Source organism: Haliotis asinina, chromosome 4 (assembly GCF_037392515.1).
Source record: "Haliotis asinina isolate JCU_RB_2024 chromosome 4, JCU_Hal_asi_v2, whole genome shotgun sequence".
Taxonomy (NCBI): Eukaryota; Metazoa; Mollusca; class Gastropoda; order Lepetellida; family Haliotidae; genus Haliotis; species Haliotis asinina.
Window position 1 is genome coordinate 25324863 of NC_090283.1, and position 26508 is coordinate 25351370.

Below are 26508 nucleotides of genomic sequence, written 5' to 3' on the forward strand. Positions count from 1 at the left end.
TCATCGTTTTAATCCAGGATATCTACGCACTCAAACAGTGTCGAACTTGTGGACTAAAGACGAAATTGATCAAGTGAGTTCGTGTAACCCACCAAATCTTGATTGGAAACCTGTGGTTGATACCATCAGCCTACAACAAACACTACATCCCACTATTTAAGCCAAAGCGGGAGGGGTATGTAATGAAATGAAACCGAGTGTGGTATTTTAGGTTTTACGCATGTCTTACATGCATTAAATTGACAAAATAGCATATTTTTGTTATCTTTATGTTTTCAAACCGAAACCGGTTTCGCAAAGAAGTTACATCCCTACGCTTATTCTTGTCGACCCCAGTTGGAGACTGGCGTCACGATGCATGTCAGTTGACACACATCTCGTACAGCCTCCTACAGAAAAACTACTCCCTAGCACCCCGTATCTTGGTTTGTAGATACTTCACTAGGCTAATATAGCTTCTGGAAACATTGCGTTTATGTTTTTCCGCGGATGTAATGTATCATTTCGACTCACAACATCGACACGATAACCTTCCCCATGTTGATATTGCCACAAAACAGATAAGTTGTAGGATGAGTGAACTAACGTATTTGCTATGAACAGAAAAGTAGTTCCAAAGTTCACAAAGTGACCTAAGTGAGACGTTATCCAATCAAATCGATAGAATCTCAGGTTCGTTATGACACAGGTCATCTTGACACAACACACATGTGACGTAGGAGATTAGTATGCATCTACCTATACGTTGATCACGTGTGGAATGAATACAGTTACCTCACTCGTCCCCGTGCAAGATATTGCATAAGAAACGGGAGATTGTTTCTCAAGACCTGTTGATAAGTTATCTGCTGCTGAGATGGCCCTGCAAGGAAAAGTTGCTATCATCACAGGTGAGAATGTTTATATACTTAGAAAGGATAACGTTACCTTCCATTCTGTAACATCGCATCAAGGTTACCCTAGACATAGTTAAGGTTGTTTTGTGAAAGGAGCCCCTGCTTTTGATGGTTTTGAATCCCCGACCATTGATATGTCAACAAGTAATGCATGTTGTAAGAAGCGAGAACATCGGGTGGCGAAGTTCAAGCATTTGTTGAAGGTCACAGGAAATCAAAACATCAAACTTAATTAGAACACAGTTATCACTTGTTCATGATATACAAAATGCATTGGTGATTAAGAAAGAAAAAAACAAATAAGCAAAATTATACGCGTATAATCGCAAAATCAAAAGTGCAGTATTTTATACTTGTGTTTACCTGTCCCTTTGTTTATGGCTTACAAGCCCGATAGGTGATAATTTCAAATTTTATGTGGTGAGTGATTGAAGTTGTGCACTGCATATTGCTATTAGCAGTCAGTCAGGCAGACATATAAGTGTCAATAAACCAGATATTGAGGTCTTCTTATCACAATCACCATGTTTATTTTTATCTTATGTAAATAGTAGATTATTTACGTCCTTGTTTATACAACCAAGATTAGATTACTGCTCACCTGATACTCCGGGCAGGCATACTGTTTCAAGCTCCGCGAACCTTTTCACTGAGCATGCATTATGAGCGCAGACCAGCATAACTGTTGAAGTCACAACAGCGCATCACAGCATAACTGTTGAAATCACATTTACCCCCAGCGCTGGGGAAAAAGTAGTGAAGCGTTTGAACTCCGACTTCGCAGGCGTTTTTCATCGCAATTTTGTTCAACTTTGCAGGTTGTATTTGGCATTTTTGATGATTTGTTTCGGTAAGTGTATACCAAAAATATCAGAATCTGCAGAGTTGTATGTTACGTTGCATGTGACCTTTAATAAACACATAGTTCGTCCTCGTGGCTCGTACATTACAGTGATCGGACCAGAAAGTACACCGACTGACCTTGTAATCTGTGACCAAGACTGTTTACGTGCGGGGCCACGAATCAACAGAATAGATTAGTCAAGCCTATTAGTCTTGAGTCAGAAAGAATACACCGGTGTTTATGTGGAAAACCGCTAACCAAATGGATTACTGCTGTGCGTGGTGCCAATGTGGGCAGTGTCAACATTCGTAGTGATATTTTTTTGTTTCGCTACTGCGGGTATGGGCTGTATATTATTTAAGGAAAGGGTGATGTTTGTCTAGAAACTGGTAGTTTCCTCATTCTATTCCATTTCGGGGTGCTCAGATCGTGTGTGGGGGTGAAATAGAATGTCTGTGAGAACTGTCTCATTTTGCTTGTGCACCATCAGTGTTCTTTGTGGTTCAGCAGCTCATGGTTATATCGAGGTTGATATCAGAAAAGGGTATTTTACAATGGACCATAATTTTACGATTTATGAACTGCTCAAAAGAAGGAAAAAGAAATGATATTGTGCTTTCATAGATTTCAGGAAAGCCATTGATACCGTTTGGTGGGTAGGTCTATGAAAAAAGTTGACATCAAACAACACAACCAGAAAATGCTTCAAAGTTATTCATAAACATTTACCAAAATATCAAATCTTGTGTATCATGTGATGGAGTGAATACCAGGTTTTTCCCATGTACGTCTGGCGTCCGTTAAGGTGAAAATTAATACTTTTTCCAATGTTTCTGAACGATCTCGAATATAACCTAAAAACTGATAACTGTAAAGGAGTCGAGTTGTACATCCCGATGATTTTAACCACTGATTAGAAACTATGATAAATATATTTGTTCTGTTGTATGCCGACGACACCGTTCTACTAGCGTCAGACCCAAATGATTTACAACGTATGTTAGATTGCTTCGACAAATACTGTAAAACATTGAGACCTGATATAAATACATCCAAAACAAACATACTTATATTTGTTGGATCCAAAAAAGATTATAAATCCTGTTTCAAAATTGGAAATAACATCATATTGAACGTGCCGTCTTATAAATACGTAGTAATCATAATGCAAAAAAATAATAAATAAATTACTATATAATGATACAACCCGTAATACATTTAGCTATAAATGGATTGTCTGTATTAAGGACACTTTTGACAAAATTGGAATAAGCTATATTTGGACTACACAGGCATGTCCAATTAAAATCATCTTAAAGCACTTGTAGTAAACAGACTTAAGGACATCAATATACACACCTGGATTTCAAACACATAAAATTCTTCAAGAGGCGCTACGTATAATATCCTTAAAAACTCTCAATTCAAATATAAAGCCTACCTGAATCTATTACATCATAATAATCGGAGGGCCTTACTTAATTTCAGAACTTCAAACCAATATCTTCCAAATGGAACCGGACGGTGGACTAAACCCCCCAGGAATGAAAGATTATGTACTCTCTGTAATACCAACGATATTGGAGATGAATTTCACTTTTTGTTTATCTGCCCTACTTTGACTTAAAAAAATAAAATACATTAACAGCTACTTCTGTAGAAACCCAAATATGTACAAAATGATGAACCAGCTATTTCGCTCAAACAAACTAGGAACAATCAGGAAATTATAGCAATATTCTGCAAAATTATAATGTCTCATTATAAGCAATGCCACAACAAAAGATAACCGATAACACAAGAGCCTATGATCGTTTTTTAACTGGTTAAATGAAGGTACATACGTCTCATGCCTGAAATCAGGCGATATGTATATATGTCCATTTTATGTTTTACTGTATTTAAGTAATACATTGTATGTAACCATGTACCTCTTATGCCGCAGACCGCGGCCGGAGTGTAAAGTGTTCAGTTCAGTATAGTGCTCCTGCTGCTGCTGTTGTGCTGTGAATACTGTTGTTGTCCGGTGTGGGTTTCGTTCTGGTGTGGTTATCATCTCAACTGACAGAAGAAGAAAATCCGTTTTAGTGCCACATGCTTCAATATGGAATCATTAACAAGAAGACACAGTCTGCATAATCATTACCCTGCATTATCATTACCTCCAATTTATGTCACACTCGTTACCACGGAAACGCCAACAATATTTTATTCAGAATTCCAAAACTATCAAAAGGCACCAGTACACCACTAGACCAACTTTTGTGTCTAGTGTCGTGAAGCAATATTGAACGGTTTTAGAGTTCTGCTCCGGAAAAGATAACTGTGCATGGACGGACGGGGTGATTTTAATAACACCTGAAAAACGCGTTGGAGGGGATAATAAAGGTATATAAAACATACTGCACATATAATAATAAAAGTGAGCATCCAGCCACCTAGGTCTACAAGAGAGCAATTGTTATAATTAAAATACTCATTACATTATTAAAACAAAACACGAGCAAGTGAAACAGGGTGACCTGTTGAGGCGAGATAACGTGACTAAGGTTTCATATTTTGTCAAAGTTGACTGTTCTCTATCGTTCCATAATAGAGTAAGCCATTCTTGATGATCCAACATTAAGAGCTAATGCTAAGAGCTCGCCAACACCCCTGTTAAGGACCGGGGGGCATATTTGGAGTTCGGATGATGAAAGCTAAATAACTTACCATGGCTTACGAAACCCAAACTAAACAGAGCAAACGTCCTCTTGAAAATGATCCTGTTGACGGCCTCAGAACCTCAGACCATCCAAACACATTAACTATTGGCCACGATTTGTTGGCATCGATACGAAAGATATTAAAACCTTGAAAGTTAAAGCCTTTTGCTGTGTCTGAAGGTATCCAAGGCATTGCCGGCGATGTAATGAACATTAGAAAATTACGTTCTGGTGTGTTGTTGATTGAGTGCGCCAAAAGGCAACAGTCAACCAACGTTTTGAACAATGACACTTTCATCATCACTCCGGTTACCGTCACCGCCCCCAAAGTTTTTAAAAATAGAAACACCGTTTCAATAACAATGCAAATGCTTTGTTTTTAATTGGAAGTACAGGTTATCTTATCGTAATAATTGGTTTCTCTCACTAAATTACAAGAGACCCGTTAAAGTCCCGGGGTAGAATAGGCCTTCAGCAACCCATGCGTGCCATAAAAGGCGACTCTGCTTGTCGTAAGAGGCGCCTAATGGGATTGGGTGGTCAGGCTCGCTGACTTGGTTGACGCATGTCATCGGTTCCCAAATGCGCAGATCGATGCGCATGCTGTTGATCACTGGATTGTCTGGTCCAGACTCGATTATTTACAGACCGTCGCCATATAGCTGGAATTTTGCTGAGTGTAGCGTAAAACTAAACTCACTCACTCACTAAATTACAAGATAAAATGTATAAATCGTTTCCATTAATATTATCACTTTGTCCAAATTAATCGCTAAACATTAACCTGTTCATATGAAACTCAATATGTGTCCCGATGTATTGAATATTGTACATTAGAGGAACTAAAGTACATGTTGCCGTTATGACTACGCTTGATCTACTAACACGTGTGTGAAGGTTTAAATATGGTCCGCTACTCTAAATGTGTCAACGTCTTTCGTAACTTTTATTCAATCAATCAAAACCTTTCAGAAAATAAAGCGCATACTTACACGTATGATGTGATATTGAACAAGGCTGAAGGTAGATACTAAAATTGGCTTCATGAAAAAATATCTGAACCATGCGCAAAATATACATCATAGTATAGAAAGTGTTATCGGAAACTTTTTTGTTTACTCTTGTTCATCCGACCTTGACCTCAAAGAAATGGCCTAATATGTACAACAATGTTGACGTATGACATCACAACCAATGACAGGTTTCTTGCAAAATGGCGGCTTCGCTGACAGGGGTACCTAGGATTTGCGAGGACTCTTCCCTGGATTCAAGAATCGTTTGAACATAAATATGATATGTAAGTAATCAGAGTGACTCTGACTATCTGTGTGTTGTTCGTTTTCATTGTGAGTAAGAGAAGAAACCAGAAATGCGGATAATTACCGTAGTTGTTCTGCTTGATTTTAGTTCTGTTATGGCGTCACGCTGCACGGAAATTTTGACAATTGTTTAGGAAGTGTCAAATCTTTGCATTATATTTAATTTCAGTTTCCTCTTTCCTGCTACGATGCTCTTTCCATACATACATACTGAGCCATTCAAATGCAATGAATGGCTGGATGTCGGAATTTTTTATAAACACTGTAAAATCTGAGTTTTTGTTTGTTTACATTTCAAACTACCGCAGTCTTTGTTTTCACACCCAGTACGTTTCGTTTCAATTCATCTAGACTGTAGATATTGGTGGCAAAGACCAGATGTAATATCCGCTTAATATGTATGGGGAATTCACTGATGCATTTGTCGCAGGTGACTATGGGATATTCGTGATGTAACAGGCGTCTCAATACCGGCCTTCGCGACAGGAGATTTTGTAGAAATTATCAAATATGTCGGAAAGCGCACTTAGGAGTTCGTGTGACTGTATTTTCGAAAGCATCCCAACCGATTCTGGGTTAATCGGCAGCGTTTCAGATTTTTCAGTGGTAACATCATGAAAAACTTCTATCAGTGAAAGATAGCAGGTAATTTTTCAAATGAAACAGTCATAGTAATTATCCGATTTTCGCATTTGAAATCATACAGTACACCAAATAATGCAGTGAATCATGATTTCGTGTTGTGTCAGAATGGTGGGTCTCCCACCCTAGGACAGTTAGAAAACAACATGCCTGGAAAATCATCTAGAGTGTCGAGCACGTTCGACCGGTCTCAACATTTCTCAGGCCTTATCAGTTAGCGTGTTTTAATCACCTGCAGTACCATAATCGTTGACGGGACCTTTGTACTGAGTGGTGTTTACGACCTCCTAAAGCATTTACGACAGGTCAATCGGGGTCCTAAGTTTTGGGCTGTTTACGACACAGTGTAAGTGTGCGAGGTCTTTGTGAAACGGGGTAAAAAAGTAAGAGGTGGTCTACGACCTGCTTTACGAGGTCGGACCGGTAAGAGAGCTTTGTGAAACGGGCCCCTGGATATTACACCGTCAGCAATCTGTCTACAGGAAACATAGTTGAACAGATACATTTACATCCATCATTTCAATGCGTGTCATTATTTTTCACCTACAGGTGATATGGCATGGCAAGTGGAGGATCATCAATCCTGGTACGGCAAAATGTTTTACATAGCTCAAAAGTGCTTAAAACAAATCTCCAAGCGGTAGCTGTGCGACTTACATTACAAGTGTCATTTACTCGTTGTTCATTGTCTATTCCACCTGCATCCACTCTCCAGTTAACTGACCTACACGCTCTTTACAATGAACTTCCTAAACCCTGTATAATCATGGGCGATTTCAATAGCCATAACCCACTCTGGGGTGTACTGCTGCAAACACCAAAGGTAAATTACTTGATTATCGTCTTTCAAATACTGATCTCTGTATTTACAATGACGAGTCTCATACATATTCACATCCAGGCACAGGGACACATTCAGTTCTTGATTTATCAATTACTGACTCTAATCTTTTAAATGAATTTGAGTGGTTGGTCCACGATGACCTATGTGGGAGCGAGTATTTCCCTACAATACTAAAACCTGTATGAATCCCTCTGTACTGATAAACTTAATCCCGAACGTTATATTACTGTTCCTGATTCTATTAAATGTTTTTCAGATGTACTCAATGACATTGCTGACGAGTGTATCTCAAAGTCTTCCGCAGTTCCACACATACGAAAAGCATGGTTCACTGATGAATGCAAAGAGGCTAGGACTGCACGTAAGAAGGCCGAGCATTATTTCCGTCGCCTTCCAATATGGATATTCCAATGGATTCCAATATAAATTCTCGAACATTGAAGAGTAATTACTTACCGAGAATGCAAATAAACTGATTGAAACACCCTTCAGCACAACAAGAAATGGAAACTATTAATTTTAATTCAGATAATGGGGAAGATAATAATAAACTATTTTCTAGTCATGAGCTCCATTCTGCTCTGAATCAAGCTCATGATATTGCTACAGGAGCTGATAACAAACATTATCAACACCTGAAGCATTTACCAGAACCCTGTCTAGAAACTCTTCTAAATATTTATGGTGATATTTGGACATCGGGTAAATTTCCTCCTTCATGGCATATAGTAGTACCAATATCTAAACCTGTACGTGATCATACGGATCCGTCCAATTATCGATCTATTTCACTAACCAGCTGCGTTCGCAAAAACCATGGAACGCATGATAAATAATTGACTTGTTTGGTACTTAGAAACAAATAACCTTTATCACAATAACAAATGTATAATGTGGTTTCCGTAAAAACAGAAATACTGTCGATCACCTGGTGCGTTTGGAATAATGTGTTACAAACGCACTAATTAATAAACAACACATTGTATTTATCTTTTTTGATCTTGAAAATGCATATGACACGACGTGGAAACATGGCGTTTTAAGAGATTTACGTTTTTTAAATCGATTTGGATTCGAATTGCGAGGCCGCTTGCCTCATTTTATAGCCAACTTTTTAACTGACAGACAATTTCAGGTCCACATGGGTTCTAACCTGTCTGATCATTACAGTCAGGATCGGGTGTTCCACATGGCAGTATTTTGTATGTCACCTCATTTAGTATTAAGATCAACAGTTTATCCAAGGTCTTAAATGATTCAATTGATGGATTACTTTTTGTGGATGATTTTACTATTTCTTGTCTTGTGCATATGCATACTATTGAACGGCAACTGCAGTTGTGTTTAAATAAAATAAATATATGGTGTCTTGAAAACGGCTTCAAATTTTCGAAATCAAAATCTAATTGCATTCATTTCTACCGTATATACAAACAATGTAAGGACCCAGAACTGTTTTTTTAATGGCACTCCCATCAAAGTTGTGAAGGAGGCCAAGTTCTTAGGTTTTCGACTCACATTTAACGTTTCTTCCGCATAATTATCCCTTAAAACTAAATGCCTGGAGGCACTTGAATTATTGAAAGTCGTGCCTAATACAAAGTGGGCAGGTGAGCCAGCTACCCTTCTACACCTATATAGAGTGAGTGAGTGAGTTAATATTTTACGTCACATCGGCATTATCTCAGCCATATCGTGACGAGAACATTTAAATGAAATATATGCATGTGGTAAAATCTGTCAACGAAGGACAGTAAAACAACTAGAATATCACATTTTCAATTAAAACTAGCATGGAAAGTTAAAACCAACAGCACTATTTAAACAATACAATATAAAAACAGACTATAGATCGCCAACAACAGAAGGTAGATCACCACACTAGGGACCATGGGGACTTACAGTACCTTTGCTTCCTACATGGACCCTAGTTGGATTTACACCATCCCTTCAGCTGCTGGCGATTTTACGAAAATTTAGCCAGAATTAAAAGAACATGAATACTACGATTAAAAACCTGGTAGACCTAAATTTACTGTGAATGTTTGTGGACTGACGTACCCTCTCAGGAGGACAATAATTTTATAACACTTCTACCCCCTTTGAGGGTACAGCCATCAACAATTCAAGTTACTAATCTAAACTACCAAAAATTAAAATGCAACTATCTACAGAACATAATAATCAGAATTCATTCATGAAATCAATTTCTTTTAAAAATCCAATAATTATATGAGCACTAACTGTGTTAAAAAGATCTGACATTGTTTTTACATTAAAATATTTATCCCTTGTGATGGAGAATTCAACACAGTCAAGCAGGATATGCTTGACCGTGGTTCTCTCATCACAAGGGATACAAAATGGAGGATCCTCACCTTTAAGCAAATATTTATGGGTATATCTTGTGTGGCCAATACGACATCGTCTTAAAATAACCTCTTCAAATCTGGACTGACGACCCAAGTAGGTGTAACCAATATAAGGTTTTATTTCATGTAATTTATTTATACCTACTTGGGTGTCCCACTTCTTCTGCATCAAGTCACGGATATAAGATCTAATGCAAGCTTTGTAATCTGGATATGGAATAAGAAGAGACGTCACAGATTTGTTGAGTGCTGCTTTAGCACCAAGGTCAGCCAGTGTGTTACCAGAAATGCCTACGTGGCTGGGTAACCAACAGAAGACGATGTCGTATTGGCCAGTAGCAAGATCATTATACAATTCAATAATTTCTATTAAAAGTGGTTGTTTACACCAAATACTTTTAATAGCCTGAAGACAAGAAAGAAAGTCTGAATAAATTATATATTGTTTACGTTTAGGGTGTCTTTGAATATATTTAAGAGCTGTTAATATGGCGTTAGTGAGTGAGTGACTTATAATTTAACGTCACATCGGCAATATTTCAGCCATACCGTGACGACAATAAGCAGGATTATACAGAACATGTAGATATTATAAAACCCGTCATCAAAGTACGGTAAAATAACTAGAGTATCACAATTCGAGTCTAAAACTAGCATATGAAGTTAAAACTACAGCACAATTTGGACAATACAAAATATAAATGTAGGTTATAGATCACCAACAACTGAAGGTAGATCACCATACTAGGAACCAAGGGGACTTACGTTACTTTAGCAACCTGCATGGCCCCTAGCTAGATTTACACCATCCCCTCAGCTGCTGGCGATTGTAGGAAAATGTAGCCGAAATTTAAAATGACAAAAATACTACGTAAGCTTAAATTTCACTTTGAAAGTTTCTGGACTTACGCACCCTTTCAGGGGGACAATAATTTTACGCTGCTTTAACCCCCTTTGAGGGTACGGCCACTAACAATCGCAGTTGACAATTCACACTACCATGTTTAAGATATCAACTTTCTATTTACAAAACATATTATTCAAAATTTATCTAATAATTCTATTTCCTTTAAAAATGCAATAATTAAATGATAATTAACATTAAAAAGATCCTTCATTGTTTTGACAGTAAAATATTTCTCCCTTGTGATGGTAAAATGAATACAGTCAAGCAAGATATGCTTGACCGTGATTGCTTCATCACAAGGGATACAAAACGGAGGATCCTCACCTCAAGTAAATATTCGTGTGTATAACGCGTATGGCCAATACGACATCGGACTGACAGCCTATGTAGGTATAACCAATATACAGTTTCATTTCATGCAATTTATTGATACCCACCTGGGTGTCCCACTTCTTTTGCATCAGATCACGGATGTAAGTTCTAATGGTTGCTTTGTAATCTGAGTATGGAATAAGGAGTGGTGACACAGATTAGTGAGTGCTGCCTTAGCAGCAAAATCGGCCATTGTGTTCCCAGAAATGCCCACGTGGCTGGGTAACCAACAAAAGACGATGTCATATTGGCCAGTAGCAAGATTATTATATAACTCAATAATTTGCATTAAAAGTGGATGTTTACAAGATAGATTTTTAATAGCCTGAAGACAAGAAAGAGAGTCAGAAAAGATTATATACTGTTTATGTGCAGGATGTCTTTGAATATATTTAAGAGCTGTTAATATGGCGTTAGCTTCAGCTGTAAAAATAGAACTATTATCTGGTAATCTATAGAGACTAGAAGATATTGTTCTGGATCCAATGACAGTGGCACAAGCAACTGCGCCATCGTCCTTGGACCCATCTGTAAATAAGGATTTATAATTGCTATATTTATGTTTCAATTGGTTATATTCTTGTTTATACTGTAATTGATTGGTTTCTCATTTTTTAAATGTACTTAATGTTAGGTCACCTTGTGGCCTAACCAACTGCCAAGGAGGAGAAGAAAGAAGACGGGAGGGAGCTATATTTTCCAGCTCAATGCTAGAAGCAGCAAGAAATGGCTTAATTCTGAGCCCAAGAGGCGGAAGAAGGGAAGACGTTTTGTTATACAAATCCTCATAGAGAGGATTAAAGACACAATTAAATGCGGGATTAGACTCATTAGATGCTAATTTTGTAATGTATTGTAAAGATAGTTTGATACGACGTAAGTTGAGGGAAGGCTCATCAGCTTCGACGTATAGACTGTCAATAGGAGAGGTTCTAAAAGAACCGAAACAAAGTCTTAGGCCATGGTGGTGAACAGGATCAAGTAGTTTTAGGTTGCTTTGACAAGGTCCACCATATACGATGGAGCCGTAGTCAAGTTTAGATCGCACCAGTGATCTATATAAGTGAAGGAGGGTAGTTTGATCCCCTCCCCATTTTGAATTTGAAACAACCTTTAATAAATCGAGTGCCCTCAGGCATTTGGCTTTAAGGGATTTAATATGCGGCACAAAGGTCAAATGTGAGTCGAAAGTAAGTCCCAAGAACTTGGCCTCCATGACCACTTTGATTGGAGCACCACTGAGATATAGTTCTGGGTCTTTATGGGGTTTGTATTTACGACAGAAGTGTATACAATTGGTTTTTGATATAGAAAATTTGAAGCCATTTTCGAGACACCATTTATCTATTTTGTTTAAGCACAGCTGCAGTTGCCGTTCAATAGTATGCATATTTTTACCACGAGAAGAAATATTAAAATCATCCACAAATAGCGAACCATCTATTGAATCATTTAAAACTTTAGATAGACTGTTGATCTTGATGCCAAAAAGAGTGACTGACAAAATACTGCCTTGTGGAACACCCTGATCCCGATTGTAATGATCAGATAGGGTAGAACCCACACGGACTTGAAATTGCCTGTTGGCTATGAATTGAGGCAAACGACCTCGCAAACCGAAATCATGTAAATCTCTTAAAATGCCATATTTCCAGGTTGTGTCATATGCTTTCTCTAGATCAAAAAAGATAGACACAGCATGTTGTTTATTAATCAGCGCGTTTTTAACAAATGATTCTAAACGCACTAAGTGATCGACTGTACTTCTGTTTTTACGGAAACCACATTGTATGTCTGCGATAAGGTTATTGGTTCGCAAGTACCAAACAAGTCGATTATTTATCATGTGTTCCATGGTCTTGCAAACACAGCTAGTTAGTGAAATAGATCGATAATTGGACGGATCCGTATGATCACGTCCAGGTTTAGGTATTGGTACTACTATGGCGTCACGCCACGAGGGAGGAAAGTTACCCGATGTCCAAATATCATCAAAAATATTTAGAAGAGTTTCTAGGCAGGATTCTGGTAAATGCTTCAGGAGTTGATAAAGTATGTTATCAGCTCCTGTAGCAGTATCATGAGCTTGATCAAGAGCAATATGGAGCTCATGAATAGAAAAAGTTTCATTATAATCTTCCCCATGATCTGAGTTGAAATTAATAGTTTTCTTTTCTTGTTGTTTTTGATACTGCTGGAATTTAGGTAAATAATTAGAAGAGGAAGAGTGTTTAGCGAGGGTTTCACCCAGTTTATTAGCAATATCTGATTTATCTGTAAGTAACTGATCTCCATGTTTAAGATGATGGACAGTAGATTTAGTACCCTTACCTTTAATTTTCTGGACCATGTTCCATACCTTGTCCGAGAATTTATTTTAGATACATAATTTTGCCAAGATTGGCGTTTGTTTTGTTTAAAAGTACGCCGTGCTTTAGCATTTAAAATTTTAAATTTATTTAAATTATGCACCATAGGATGGCGACAGAAATAATGTTCTGCTTTTTTCCTTGCCTTCCTAGCTTGTTTGCAGTCATCGCTGAACCATGGTTTTCGAATATGTGGAACTGCAGAGGACTTTGGTATACCCTCATCAGCTATGGAATTCAGTTCCTCAGAAAAACACTTAATAGCATCAGGAACGTCAGTAAAACGTTTGGGTTTAAGTTTTTCAGCACACAGTGTTTCATATAATGCCCAGTTAGCCTTTTTGAAATTCCGTCTTGATGATGGAGGAACATCGGATGGAGTTACAGCTTTTAATACAGTATGAAAATGGTCACTTCCACAGAGGTCATCGTGGACTGACCATTCGAATTCATTTAGTAGTTCTGAATTTGTAAGTACCTGTACCAGGGTGTAAATATGTGCTGGAACCATCATTATAAATACATAAACCATTGTCAGAACAAAAGTCCTCCAACAATTTACCTTTAGTGTTTATATTTACACTACCCCAGAGTGGGTTGTGCCCATCATTTAAGTATCCCATTATAATACACGGTTTCGAGAGCTGATCATATAGAGCTTGAAGATCAGTTTTGGCAAACATCGAAGACGGTGAAATATAAGGAGAGCATAGCGTAAACGCTACATGTAAAGTAATTCTCACTGCAACAGCCAGCATATTAGTATTAAGTGAAACAGGGCTTTGAATAACGTTTTGTCTGACTAGAAAGGCCCACTGGCGGATCATCCAATCACCCAGAAAAACAATGATATGCATTAAAATGACGAAGGTCAAATGTATCTGTTTGTTTTAAATATGTCTTCTGGAGACATATCGCTGAGGGTGTAATATCTTGGACTAATGGCTGTAATTCATGTAAATTAGTCCTCAATCCTCTGCAGTTCCACTGTACAATATTATTGGAATAAACTATCTTTTGGGGGGATTTATAGGGGATCTACCCCGCAGTCTTTTGGAGGGCGACAAGCTATGTACCCTAGAATGGACGTTTTCAGACACGTCCATGTCCTCCAAAGATCCATATTTGTTGTGTAGCTGAATTTTATTTTCCGACCCTTTTGGGGCTCTTCCACTAAGTTTTTTGAGGCCTCATGCTTCAGTTTTGGTTTGCTTGTACTAACTGACTGCGTATCAGATGACGATTGAGATTGTGAACGCGACTGAGAGGGTGGTTTGGGATCAGAAGATGACTCTGACTGCTTTTGTGACTTACTAGGAAGTGATTCCGTAGTTTGAGATGATGTAGTAGGATAGAAAATCTGGGGAGAATCACATTTGACCCAAGTCAAATTTGTTTGACAGCTTGTGGAAGAAGTAGATATGTTATGGCTTGGTTCAGTTGATGTTTTGGTTATAGAAGCATAACTGTCTGGAAGTTCAGATCTCTTTACAAGTTTTTTGGCATCAAAAATATTATGGGTAATATTTTGGGTAAATTTGATCTTGTTAATTTCCGTGTGTTCTTTCCAAATCGGACACTCTTTCGAAAAAGATGAATGGTTTCCTGAACAGTTGGTGCATGTTTTAAAGGTACTTGTAGAATCTTCCGTTGTATGTGTCTTCTCACCACAGTGAGCACACACAACGGACAATGTACAAGTATTTACACCATGGCCGTACTTCTGGCATTTAAAACATCTCAGCGGGTTCGGAATGTACACGTCAACCTTGATGTTGCAGTAACCAGCCTTCAATGATTTTGGAGCTGTCGGAGATGAAAAGGAGAACAGATACGTGTTGGTTGGAACAGTTTCATTGTTTCTACGGGTTGAAAAACGTTTGACGTAGAGCACACGTTGATCTTTCATTTTGTACCCAATATCAAGTTCTGACATTTCAGCAAATAGTCGATCGCGGTCTCTGACGATGCCTTTTTCCTTGTATGTAAGGTCTTGTGGGCAGTGACAGTAAATGGAACACCGACGGACGATTCAGTGCTCATAAGGTTGGCCGACTGCTGTCTTTTAGCGCATTCGACCAGCAGCGCACCCGACCGTAACTTTCTTATGTTCTTGACTTCTCCAGCAATAAGCTGAATACCTTTAGATATGGCGAAAGGGTTCAGCTTTAAAGGTGTCTTGTCAATAGTTTCAATCGCTAAGAAACGTGGCCAAAAATCAATTGATTTGGACGGTCGCAGGCCATCATCAATAGGATCAGTTTCAAGAGGACGTTTGGTTTTCTTAGTTGGGGTTTCATAAGCCATGTTTAATGTATACATTTTCATCATCCGAGCTCCCCACCCACCACGGAGTATCACAAGGACAATGCTAAAGTAAGCGGGCCTCCAGCTTACAGCACCAAGGATACCCGGATGATATACTCCAGTAGAAGAATTATACTACCAGTAATTAAACTACCAGATTGGCCCATGAGCCACTGCCTTCTGGGCATACGACTCGAGGCAAAAACATAAATTTGTAAAATTGAAATTCACAAGACTCAAAAATCGACCAAGACCTAATAATACACACAGTACAATTGTCAACATTTTGTGCACCATTACATATAGTGATGCTCAGGGCTTGGCGTGACTAGCCGATTGGTTGAACCGGGCCCATTCAACCACCCGTCTAGGTGAAGTTAGGGCCAAAGTGGTGTGTTGAGCATTAGGAACACTGGTCCTGCTTCCATGCCCTCAACCACCAGGATCCCCTCCTCCACCGACACAGGGCTGCAACCCACGGCAAACGGGTTGGTGGACCAAATATCCCCCCGGGTCCACAGCGGGGGTGTCGGCGAGCTCTTAGCGTTACCCAGCACCCACCACGAGGAGGTGGCTCGCCACAGGTGCCACACCTATATAGATCACTTGTCTGTTCAGAGTTTGACTATGGCTCAATTGGATATGGTGGAGCCTGCAAAAGCAACCTAAAACTATTAGATTCTCTCCATCATCAAGGTGTAAGACTTTGTCTTTGCTCCTTTCGACCTTCAGTTGTTGAGAGCCTGTACGTCGAGGCTGATGAACCATCTCTTGAACAGAGCCGTATAAAATTAGCTTTGCAATATATAACAAAACCATATTCCAATGAATCAAATCCTATATATGACTATGAGGATCCATACAATAAGGAATCGTTTCTTGTTCCGCCTCTTGGTTTGAGAATAAAACCCTTATTGTTGCTGCCGGAACTGAGCTGAATAATATAGATCCTTTCCGCCTTCTTTCTTCTCCTCCTTGGCAGTTGGTTAGGCACCAGGAATTTGACCTAACACTGACCACATTTAAATAATCAAAAACTAATGACCTACAATATAAACAAGAATTCAGTAAATACGTACTAATACGTATAATGCATATAAATCCTAACTTACAGACGGATCCAAGGATGGTGGCGCTGTAGCGTGTGTCACTGTCTTTGGATCCAGAACAAATTTTGCCCGATTGGGCACCTTCTCGTGGTGGGTGCTGGGTAACGCTAAGAGCCGTTCACCCCTGTTGTGAACTCGGGGGCATATTTGGTTCACCAACCCGTTTGCCGAGGGTTGCGGTCCTGTGTCAGCGGAGGAAGGGATCCTGGTGGTTGAGGGGAATATGGGCTTGCAACCGTGTTCCTGTTGCCTTATACACCACTTCGGCCCTGACTTCACCTAGACGGGTGGTTGAATGGGCCCGGTTCGACCAATCGGCTGATCATGCCAAGCCCTGTGCATTTATTTTTATATATGTGTCATTGCACAAATTTGATTTGAACTTGTTTTACTGTCGGTCTTGGCATAATGGCTCATCTAAAACGTTTATCGATTTTGGGATGTGATGTTGTGAAATTTGCCTAGAGTCTTATGCCCAGAAGGCGGGGGCTTGTGGGCCAATCTGGTGGGATATATCTTTTCAAGATGTTTTCTGCTTGAGCATACCCTCCTTGTGTCCTTGGTGCTGGAGATCCACAGGCGTGAGGCATCGTCCTTGTTGACACTCCATGGTGGGTGGGGAGCTAGGAGGGTGAATCATATATTTTTCTACCATGGCACCCCCACTTAAGGAAACGATCACACGTAGCTGATGATTCGTTGTCTTCAGATGAGTCGCATACAACTTCCAGTAACCCTGATTATTGGCCTCGTTTCATTGTGATGTGTGTTCCTGAAGGGGGCCCTCTCAGCTTAAATCCCTTTGCTGTGTCAAAAGGCATGGAAGGTTTGGTTGGGGAGGTGAAAGACATTAAAAAGTTGAGATCTGGTTCCCTGCTAATTGAATGCAGGAAAGAAATACAGTCCAACATTCTGCTCAAAACAAAGTCCTTAGCAAATCTTCCTGTGGAGATGTTCCCTCACAGGACATTAAATACCAGCAAAGGCATCGTCCGTGATACTGGACGTTGCCTTTCAGACACGAGTCTGACTTGACATGGTTACTGAACTACACAATCACAAGGCGTTACTAATGTTAAACGCTTTACAGTCAAAGAGAACACTGATGTCTTCAAAACAAATACTCCAAAATCTCTGAAAGCAGGTTACTGCAACTTAAGGTTTGGTACTTTTATCCCAAACTCCTTAAGGTGTTATAATTGCCACAATCCAGATGCATGCCAACAATGCGCTGGAGCGTGCAAAGACAGTACCTTTAGTGACAAGGCACCTGCATGTGTAAACTGCTCTGGTTGCCATCCTTCCTCATCCAATGAATGATTATAATCAAAGATTTCACGGGTGAAGCATGAGCAAAACGTTTTGTTCTTTGATGCAAAACAGATTGTTCTGGCACAAGCACACTCAGGCCCGAAGTTATGCTACCGTTATTTCTGCTTCTGTTCAGTCCCCTAAACCAAAACACGTTTCATGCAGTTCAGTCGGTTGTCAAACGGATTACACGTGGGGTAGAACACCAGCTCCAACATTGCTGTCTGCTGAAATCCAGGCGAAGGCTTCAAAAGAAACTTCCAGTGTACAAACCACTGTTCAGGCTAAGACATCTTCTGAGAAGGATTCATCTGCTTCTCAGAAACAGGGATCTATATCAGATTCAAATGTGAAGTCAAATGTGAACACTACATCCAGAACGAGCAATGAAATCAGTATGAAAAATCAGGCCTACGAAGGGGTCTAATGACCAGGTCCAACTATATGATAAGTTTGGATCACTTGAGGCCATGGACGCGTCCGACCACATCCAAGGTCGGCCTCATAGCTTGTCACCCACAAGGAAAGTGAGGGGTAGATCTCCTGTACATCCACCAAGGAAATAATGTCTTCTGCTATAATTCATTGGAATTGTTGAGGACTCCGGAATAATTTAAATGATCTGGTATTATTGAACCACGATTTTAAACCGTCAGCGTTCTGCACCCAAGAAACTTATCTGAAACAGACAGATAATTTTGAGCTCCGTCACTTCAATGCAGACCACTCTTTGTCTCCCTCGATTGATAGAGCTTCTGGTGGATCATCAATCCTTTGAGGAACGATATTATCCGTAGCTCAGTTCCACTAAAACAAATCTTCAAGTTGTAGCAGTTCGACTTACATTACTAGTTGCTTTTACTTTATGCTCTTTGTATATTCCAAGACAGCACTCAACAAATTTGTGACACCACTTCTCATTCCATACACTGATTATAAAGCTAACATTAGATCTTATATCCGTGATCTAATGCAGAAGAAATGGGACACACAGGTAGGCATCAATAAATTACATGAAATGAAACCGTATATTGGTTACACCTACTTGGGTTGTCAGTCCAGCTTTGAAGAGGTCATTATGAGACGATGTCGTATTGGTCACACCAGATATACGCATAAATACCTACTGAACGGTGAGGATCCTCCATTTTGTATCCCTTGTGATGAAAGAATCACGGTCAAGCATGTCTTACTTGATTGCGTTGAGTATTTCATCACAAGGGATACCCATTTTAAATCACGTAATATGAAGGACCTTATGACTAATATCAGTTCTCATTTAATTATTGGATTTTTAAAAGAATTGGATTTGTTGAATGAATTGTAAGTAGATATTTTTTATTATTGGGTGTTTAGATTAGTAACTGAGATTGTTAGTGGCTGTACCCTCAAAAGGTGTTGAAGTATTGTAGAATTATTGTCCTCCTGAGAGGGTACGTTAGTCCAAAAACATTGTAAATTTAAGTCTACCGGGTTTTTAATCGTAGTGTTCTTGTTATTACAAATTTGGCTAGCATTTCATACACTCGTCAGCAGCTGAAGGGATGGTATAAATCCAGCTAGGGTTTATGCAGGTAACAAAGGTATTGTAAGTCCCCATGGTCCCTAATATGGTGATCTACCTTCTGTTGTTGGCGATCTATAGCCCGTGTTTTATAATGTATTGTCTTCTTTAATTACAATGTTTTAGTTTTTCATGCTGGTCTTATATTCATGTCTGTGATATTCTAGTGTTTTTACTGTCCTTTGTCGACAGGTTTTTATTTTACACATATATTCCATTTAAGTGTTATGTTCCCGTCATGATATGGCTGAAATATTGCCGATGTGACGTTAAATATTAACTAACTCACTCACTCACTCACTATATTCCTCCTTCATCGGCTGCCCGACTACCTGATCTGCAAGATCTTTATGATCAACTACCTAAACGCTGTATAATCAATGTTTTTCAGTTGAACTAAATAATATTGCTGACGAGTGCATCCCAAAGTCATCTGCAGTTCTACATGTGTGAAAACAATGGTTTAACGATGAATGCAAACAGGCTAGGAAGGCACGGAAGAGAGCGGAGCATTATTTCCGTCGCCATCTTATGGTCCACAATTTAGACAAATTCAAAATTTGAAATGCGTAAGCAAGGCGTACTTGCAAGCAAAGTAGACGCGAGTCTGAGAGAACCTGTGTATCAAAAGTAACTTCACGCACACCAATATCAGAACTGTGGAATATGATCCAGAAAATCAAGGGTAAGGGTTCTAAATGTAGCATTCACCATCTCCAAGATGGGAACCATTTATTGACTAATATATCAGATATTGCTAATAAACTTGGTGAGACACTGACAAAACATTCTTCCTCATCACATTATATACTCCAGTCTCAAAAAGACCAAAACTAGCAAGAAAAGGTTATTAATTTCAGTTCAGATAATGGGGAAGATTACAACGAAACTTTTTCGATACATGAGCTTCATATTTCTCTTGACCAGGCTCACGATACTGCTACAGGGGCTGAAGGGATTGTATAGATCCAGCTAGTCCCAATGGTCCCTAGTATTGTGATCTACCTTCAGTTGTTGGTAATCTATAGCCCGTGTTTATTATGTATTCTTTTTTTAATGCTTTAGTTTTCATGCTAGTTTTATATTTATATTCCCGTTAATCTAGTATTTTACTGTCCATCGTCGACATGTTTTATAGTGTACATGTGGTCACTCACCCACTCTTAGAATTTCCGTCCGTTTAGTTGTAGGTGTGCTGAAGTAATAAAGTTACAAATAAAAACCCCTAGGACACTGTGCGGTGAACTGTCGGTCTATATTTTCATGAAACCATATTTCAAGGTTCTTATATGCGGGGCACTAGTCTTAACAATATTTCAGTAATACATTGTTGTTATCAGTCTTTCGTTTTCAGTTAATCATCTCAAGGCATGTAATGGGAGTCTGTCATGATACGGAATGGTGCATGAATCTGGACATTGGACATGGGAATCCGGATTCTAATGTCATTAGATATATTACATAAATGTACAAATCTCATAATACAAAACGTACACATGAATTCTTAGATATGCCGAAAGGCAACACAGGTGATTAGATCTTCTCAGGCTGGTACACAGAACGAGCAGTTTACAGGCATTGGGTCAACAAATTTATGCGTACACATTAACAGATACAGTCTCACACTCCAGAACGGACTTCAGCTCTTTGTGTCATTATATTGTGTCAAGTTGATCTTTGTTTCAGGCTCCAGTTCAGGTATTGGGTCAGGAAGTGCTGTAGCGTTTGCAAGGGAAGGAGCCAAGCTGTCCTTGACTGGTAGGAACCAGAAGAACTTGGAGGAAGTGGTCAAGGATTGCAAGAAGGCGGGATGTCAGGTCAGTAGAAATCATTCAAGAATAGCATCACCACCCTGCACATTATAGAATAGCCAATAGTCAAAAGCGTCTCTATTCCTTTGGACAGTGACAGCTATGTCCACTTTGCGAACCAGGTCCGCAAGACGATACCTGTACAGTTTCAAATCTTCTTTCAAAACTAGTGCCAAAACGCAATCGTGAACTTTCTTTCCTCACTGCATTGCCAAATTGAAGGATATTACATTGTTTCGAAATACTATTTCAACAAGGTGATACGTTTTCTATTCTAGGATGTTCTCACAAACGTGGGTGACATCACGCAGGATGCCTTCCGAAGGACTCTCGTTGACACAACCAAGAAGAAGTTCGGGAAAATAGACATACTGGTGATTATACTTCGGCGTTTACTGGATCGTTAGAGGACCTAAGAATAAATACCGTCTGTAGTATCACAATAGATGCTTTTATTGTTTTATTGTTTGACACTGGAAATCTGCAGGGCCACCTGTGTGTAATCGATCTGTAACCAGGTACGTTCGAGTTCAGTTACGGATGGGCCAAAACTGTATGCGGCAATAGCAAGAAACAAATAATCAAAATCTAGATATAGGGTTGATCCATGTTGCTTGTTTGCCACCATGGCCCCTGCATATGGCAGGAATATAACATAGAGTGATTGTTTAAGCAACGATCCATACAGTAGGGATACTGTGAGATGAATTTATTCTGAACTTATTCTGAACACTCGTTCCATTAAATCGCCTCACTGGACAAACAAGGGTTTTATGCACATCACCTCAAACCCCAGTATCCATGGGATGCTTATGTTGATCTGATGTCAAACATGCCAGTGTTTTGTATGAATACAGATACACTACAAAGAGGATCTAATGAACTGAATCACGACAGTTGTAAATAAAAATGCATACACTCGTCACATGAAAATTTCAAGTTGTTTCATCTTTGGTGAGACGAGCGGACGATTCAACCATTAATGGTTGATTTTCAGTGGTTAATTGATGGATAACGTGTCATAATACCTTAAAGGCTTGGTACGTTGCTCATATTGTCAATCACCGGATTTTACGGACTCGAATATGTACAAGCAGACCCTTTGCTGTGTATATAGTATGATGTTACCCGAAACGGAAACAAACAAATACATTGTCACATATCTGTGTTTAGGTGAACAATGCGGGGATCGGAGGCATGAATCAGCTGACATCAGTGACCAAAGAAGAGTACGATACAACGATGGCTGTAAACTTGGAAGCACCCTTGTTTCTAACACAGTTAGCTGCACCACATTTGATTGAAACTAAAGGTACCTTTCTAAATGAATGTGAATGCCGTCGTTCTGTTTTTGAAAGAGTCTATTTTGTACAAAATAACAACAGAAAGACTTTGCCTTATAACTTATACGCAAAATCAGTTGTTCACTTGTATGTATGCTGTACGGCCTAGAAAGGGATGTTTTCAGCACACTTTGTCCAGATTGTTCTTTATGATTTTCATCCTTTTTGTAACAGTTTATTTTTGAAAACAAAAGAAGGAAACTGTATACAGATTTATACCCAACATCAGTTGTTCCTTGGTCTATATGTTGTACGTCCTGGAAAGGTCCTTCCAGCACAAACCGATCATTATTGACAGTTAAAGTGAAAACATGGTGTGAGTTGGGTCTGTGATCAAACATGCTCAGTCCAAAGGAAATGACTTTTTAAGACTTATTCTAACAACTGATTGTCAAAATGTCTACAGGATCGTAATGTGTAAAACATGATATTTCAGTTTTCGTCCTGATGATGTTAATATGCGTGTACATTCACTTTAGGATTTAGTTTGATCCGATCTTTTTGTTTCAGGAAACGTGGTCAATAATTCGAGTTGCGTCACGTCTATGACTGTGAGTGTAATGCTGCCAAATACAAGATGACTTAATACCCTGTGAAACTAAATCTCTTTAAACGACACGTAGTTCGTCATGTTTGTGCAACTCAAAGGCAAAAGATAGTGAAAACTTTATATTTTGTACTTTTGGCAAAGTTGTTCAAGTGAGTAAAATCTGACTAATCGAGCGCCCAAACGCAGCATGTTGACTCTGTAAGAGCATGTGAATTAGAGAAAAACTCGGTGAATTTGCCAAATACTTGTCGAGAACTGGTATAAAAAGGTCTCGAATAGGTGGCCATACATGTCAGCTGACAGAAAACCACCGAAAGTATGCCATGGCTAACATCGCAAGGGAGAGAAAGGGCCATAGGCATGACGCCGTTGGGTGCCCACGACAGCCATATTGCTAGGGCCCTGAACTGGACTGTCTAGTACGAAATTGGCAGCGAGTGTTTTTTTGCAGACGAAAGTCGATTCACCATGTCCCATTATCATGTCCGGGTGCAACATACCGTCTGAAGGAACAAAGACTAGCGTCGAACTGCGTCCAAGAAGAGGCGGTTTGATGGTGTGGCAATATGAACAATAGGGAACACTTCTGCAGCACAACGCCAGGCCCCACAGGAGGAGAATTGTCCAGAACTTCTTGACCACCCAGAGTATCCATGTTCTTCCATGACCTGCATGCTCACCTGACTTATACCCCATAGAGCTCTCCTGATCACCTGAATCACAGGCAAACCGACAAGAACTTGCAGAAGCTCTCAAGAACGAATGGAATAGCATTCTGAGTGATATCATTAGTCGGCTGACGACATTAATCAGACGGCGAGTCTTGGCGTGTATTCCTGCTAGAGGTGGTCACACTCCTCGCTAAGGATGTGTATACGTCTGCAGAGGCTTGAAATGACTGAGACATTCCATGATTGACCTTGTGAACTCTGCTATACCTTACATCATATGACAGGTGCTCTTCATCTGTCATGGGTTTTTCATATACAGAGTTGGTGCATTGTCCCAAATGCTGGCTTCACTAAATGTACCATAACTTGAAAACACTGTATGTTGACTTTATCGATCATTAATAAGGATGGTCACCATCTTTTGTCCACTAGTTTAGTATCCGTGGCGGCAACATCAGATTCATCCTCATCCTTTAAAATATAATTTGATAATTATGTATTAAAGGAGGTTAACACGTTGCTTCTGTTATTTTCGTATGCTATGCAAATGTCTCCAACTAAATATTTAATCTTCCTCGCTTCGCCTTGCAGATAGGAACGTCTGGTGTTTACGCCATGTCAAAAGTGGCCCTGGACACATTTACAAGATACCTTGCTCATGGTTAGTTTTTAAACCTTTTCCAAAACTTAGAATGGCTAACCCCTGTAGGCTGCTGCAGTATTCTGTGGAGTATTTTGTCGTAGGATAATCCAATTACACTGTGAAGCAAACTATAAATCAATACATATTTTAGTCTGTGAAGCATAATCTTTTATCATTAATGTTTTGAACACTTTACTAAGCTTTGTAAAACAATGGACAACACTTCATTCGACAGAACTGGTGTCCCATGGGGTACGCGTCAATGCAATCAAGTACGTGCACCCTAGAAAAGACTTCTTTTGCTTAGGGTATTCTATATTTAATGCTGATTCTTTTTTTTAGGTTTGTTTGACTTCGGTTGAGTTCGGAAACATTAACACGAGTAATAGGCACCCACAGAATTGGTTTTCATTTGGGGCTGTTATTGATTAGGTTTTAGTTGCCTTCTTGTTGTCGTTCCATACTCTCTCTCCTGTCGTTTTTATAATTTGTGACACATTGTGACAGTTGTATTCAGTTTAAGTGTTGTATTTGCTGTTATTGTGCGTTTGTTTTGATATCTGTATCCGCTGTTGTTTCCTTGTTTTAGCCCCGGATATGTACCCAGTCAATTAGGTTCAGAGAAGATGACTGATGAGGTAGGTGCTTTTAAACCACCAAATCTCGTGTGGAAACCTGTGATTGATAGCATGAGCCGTTGAGTGACGTTGCTATAAAACAATACTCTACCTCACATACTACAAGAGGAACTACTTCCCACTGTTTAAGTTACAGATTCCTCAAGTGGGATGGGGTAACGCCTGGTGACCATATAGTACTCACTGATAGCAGTGTAGAAACTACACCATTTCTCTCAATCATTCACGGTCTCTTTTTCAGCTGCATCAAAGTCTTGTAAATGCGACGCCAATTGGTCGAGCTGGTACCCCTGAAGAAATTGGTCACCTTGTGGTCTTTCTAGCCTCGGATAAAACAGCCTTTGTAACTGGAGAGTGTTTCAAGGCCGATGGTGGGTTCTCAATGACCACGCCAGCCCTTGCCTGAACAAGGTTTAGGTTGAGGCCTATGCGGATCCACCCTTAGTGTGTACCAAACATTTAGATGTGGAGCAAGTACATTCACCCAAGAGACAGATAATAAAATTGACATAATTTGACAAATGGCTTCTACTTTTTATAATTCTTTAAGTGAGTGAGAGAGTTAATATTTAACGTCACATCGGCAGTATCTCAGCCATAACGTGACGAGAACATTCAACAATGAAAACGAGCTTATATAAATCATAAAAACCTGTCGACGAAGGACAGTAAAACAACTAGAATATCACAATTTCAATTAAAACTAGCATGGAAAGTTAAAACTAATAGCACTATTTAGACTATACAGTATAAAAACAGACTATAGATCGCCAACAACAGAAGGTAGATCACCACACTAGGAACCATGGGGACTTACAGTACTTTTGCTACCTACATGGTCCCTAGTTGGATTTACACCATCCCTTCAGCTGCTGGCGGTTGTATGAAATGTTAGCCGAAATTAAAATCACATGAATACTACGATTAAAATCCTGGTAGACTTAAATTTACTGTGAATGTTTTACAATACTTCAACCCCCTTTGAGGGTACAGCCACCAACAATTCAAGTTACTAATCCAAACTACCAATCATTAAAATACATCTATTTACACAACATAACATTCAAAATTCCATCAAAAAATCAATTTCTTTTAAAAAACCTAAAATTAAAAATGAATTAACTCTGGTAAAAAGATCCTTCATTGTTTTAACTGTAAAATATTTATCCCTTGTGATGGAGAATTCAACACAGTCAAGCAGAATATGCTTGACCGTGACTCTCTCATCACAAGGGATACAAAACGGAGGATCCTCACCTTTTAACAGGTGCACATGAGTATATCTAGTATG

General features: G+C 39.2%; 1 protein-coding gene across 1 annotated transcript; it reads left to right on the forward strand.

Moving 5' to 3' along the window:
* The first annotated feature begins 720 nt into the window (after positions 1 to 720).
* LOC137282386 (uncharacterized oxidoreductase TM_0325-like) lies at positions 721 to 25739 on the forward strand. The gene is made up of 8 exons (XM_067814132.1): positions 721 to 890; positions 21248 to 21378; positions 21651 to 21746; positions 22546 to 22684; positions 23226 to 23266; positions 24528 to 24597; positions 25169 to 25217; positions 25459 to 25739. The coding sequence occupies exons 1-7, from the start codon at positions 857 to 859 to the stop codon at positions 25192 to 25194; spliced, it is 537 nt and encodes a 178-aa protein (XP_067670233.1). The 5' UTR covers positions 721 to 856; the 3' UTR covers positions 25195 to 25217; positions 25459 to 25739.
* Positions 25740 to 26508: the final 769 nt, after the last annotated feature.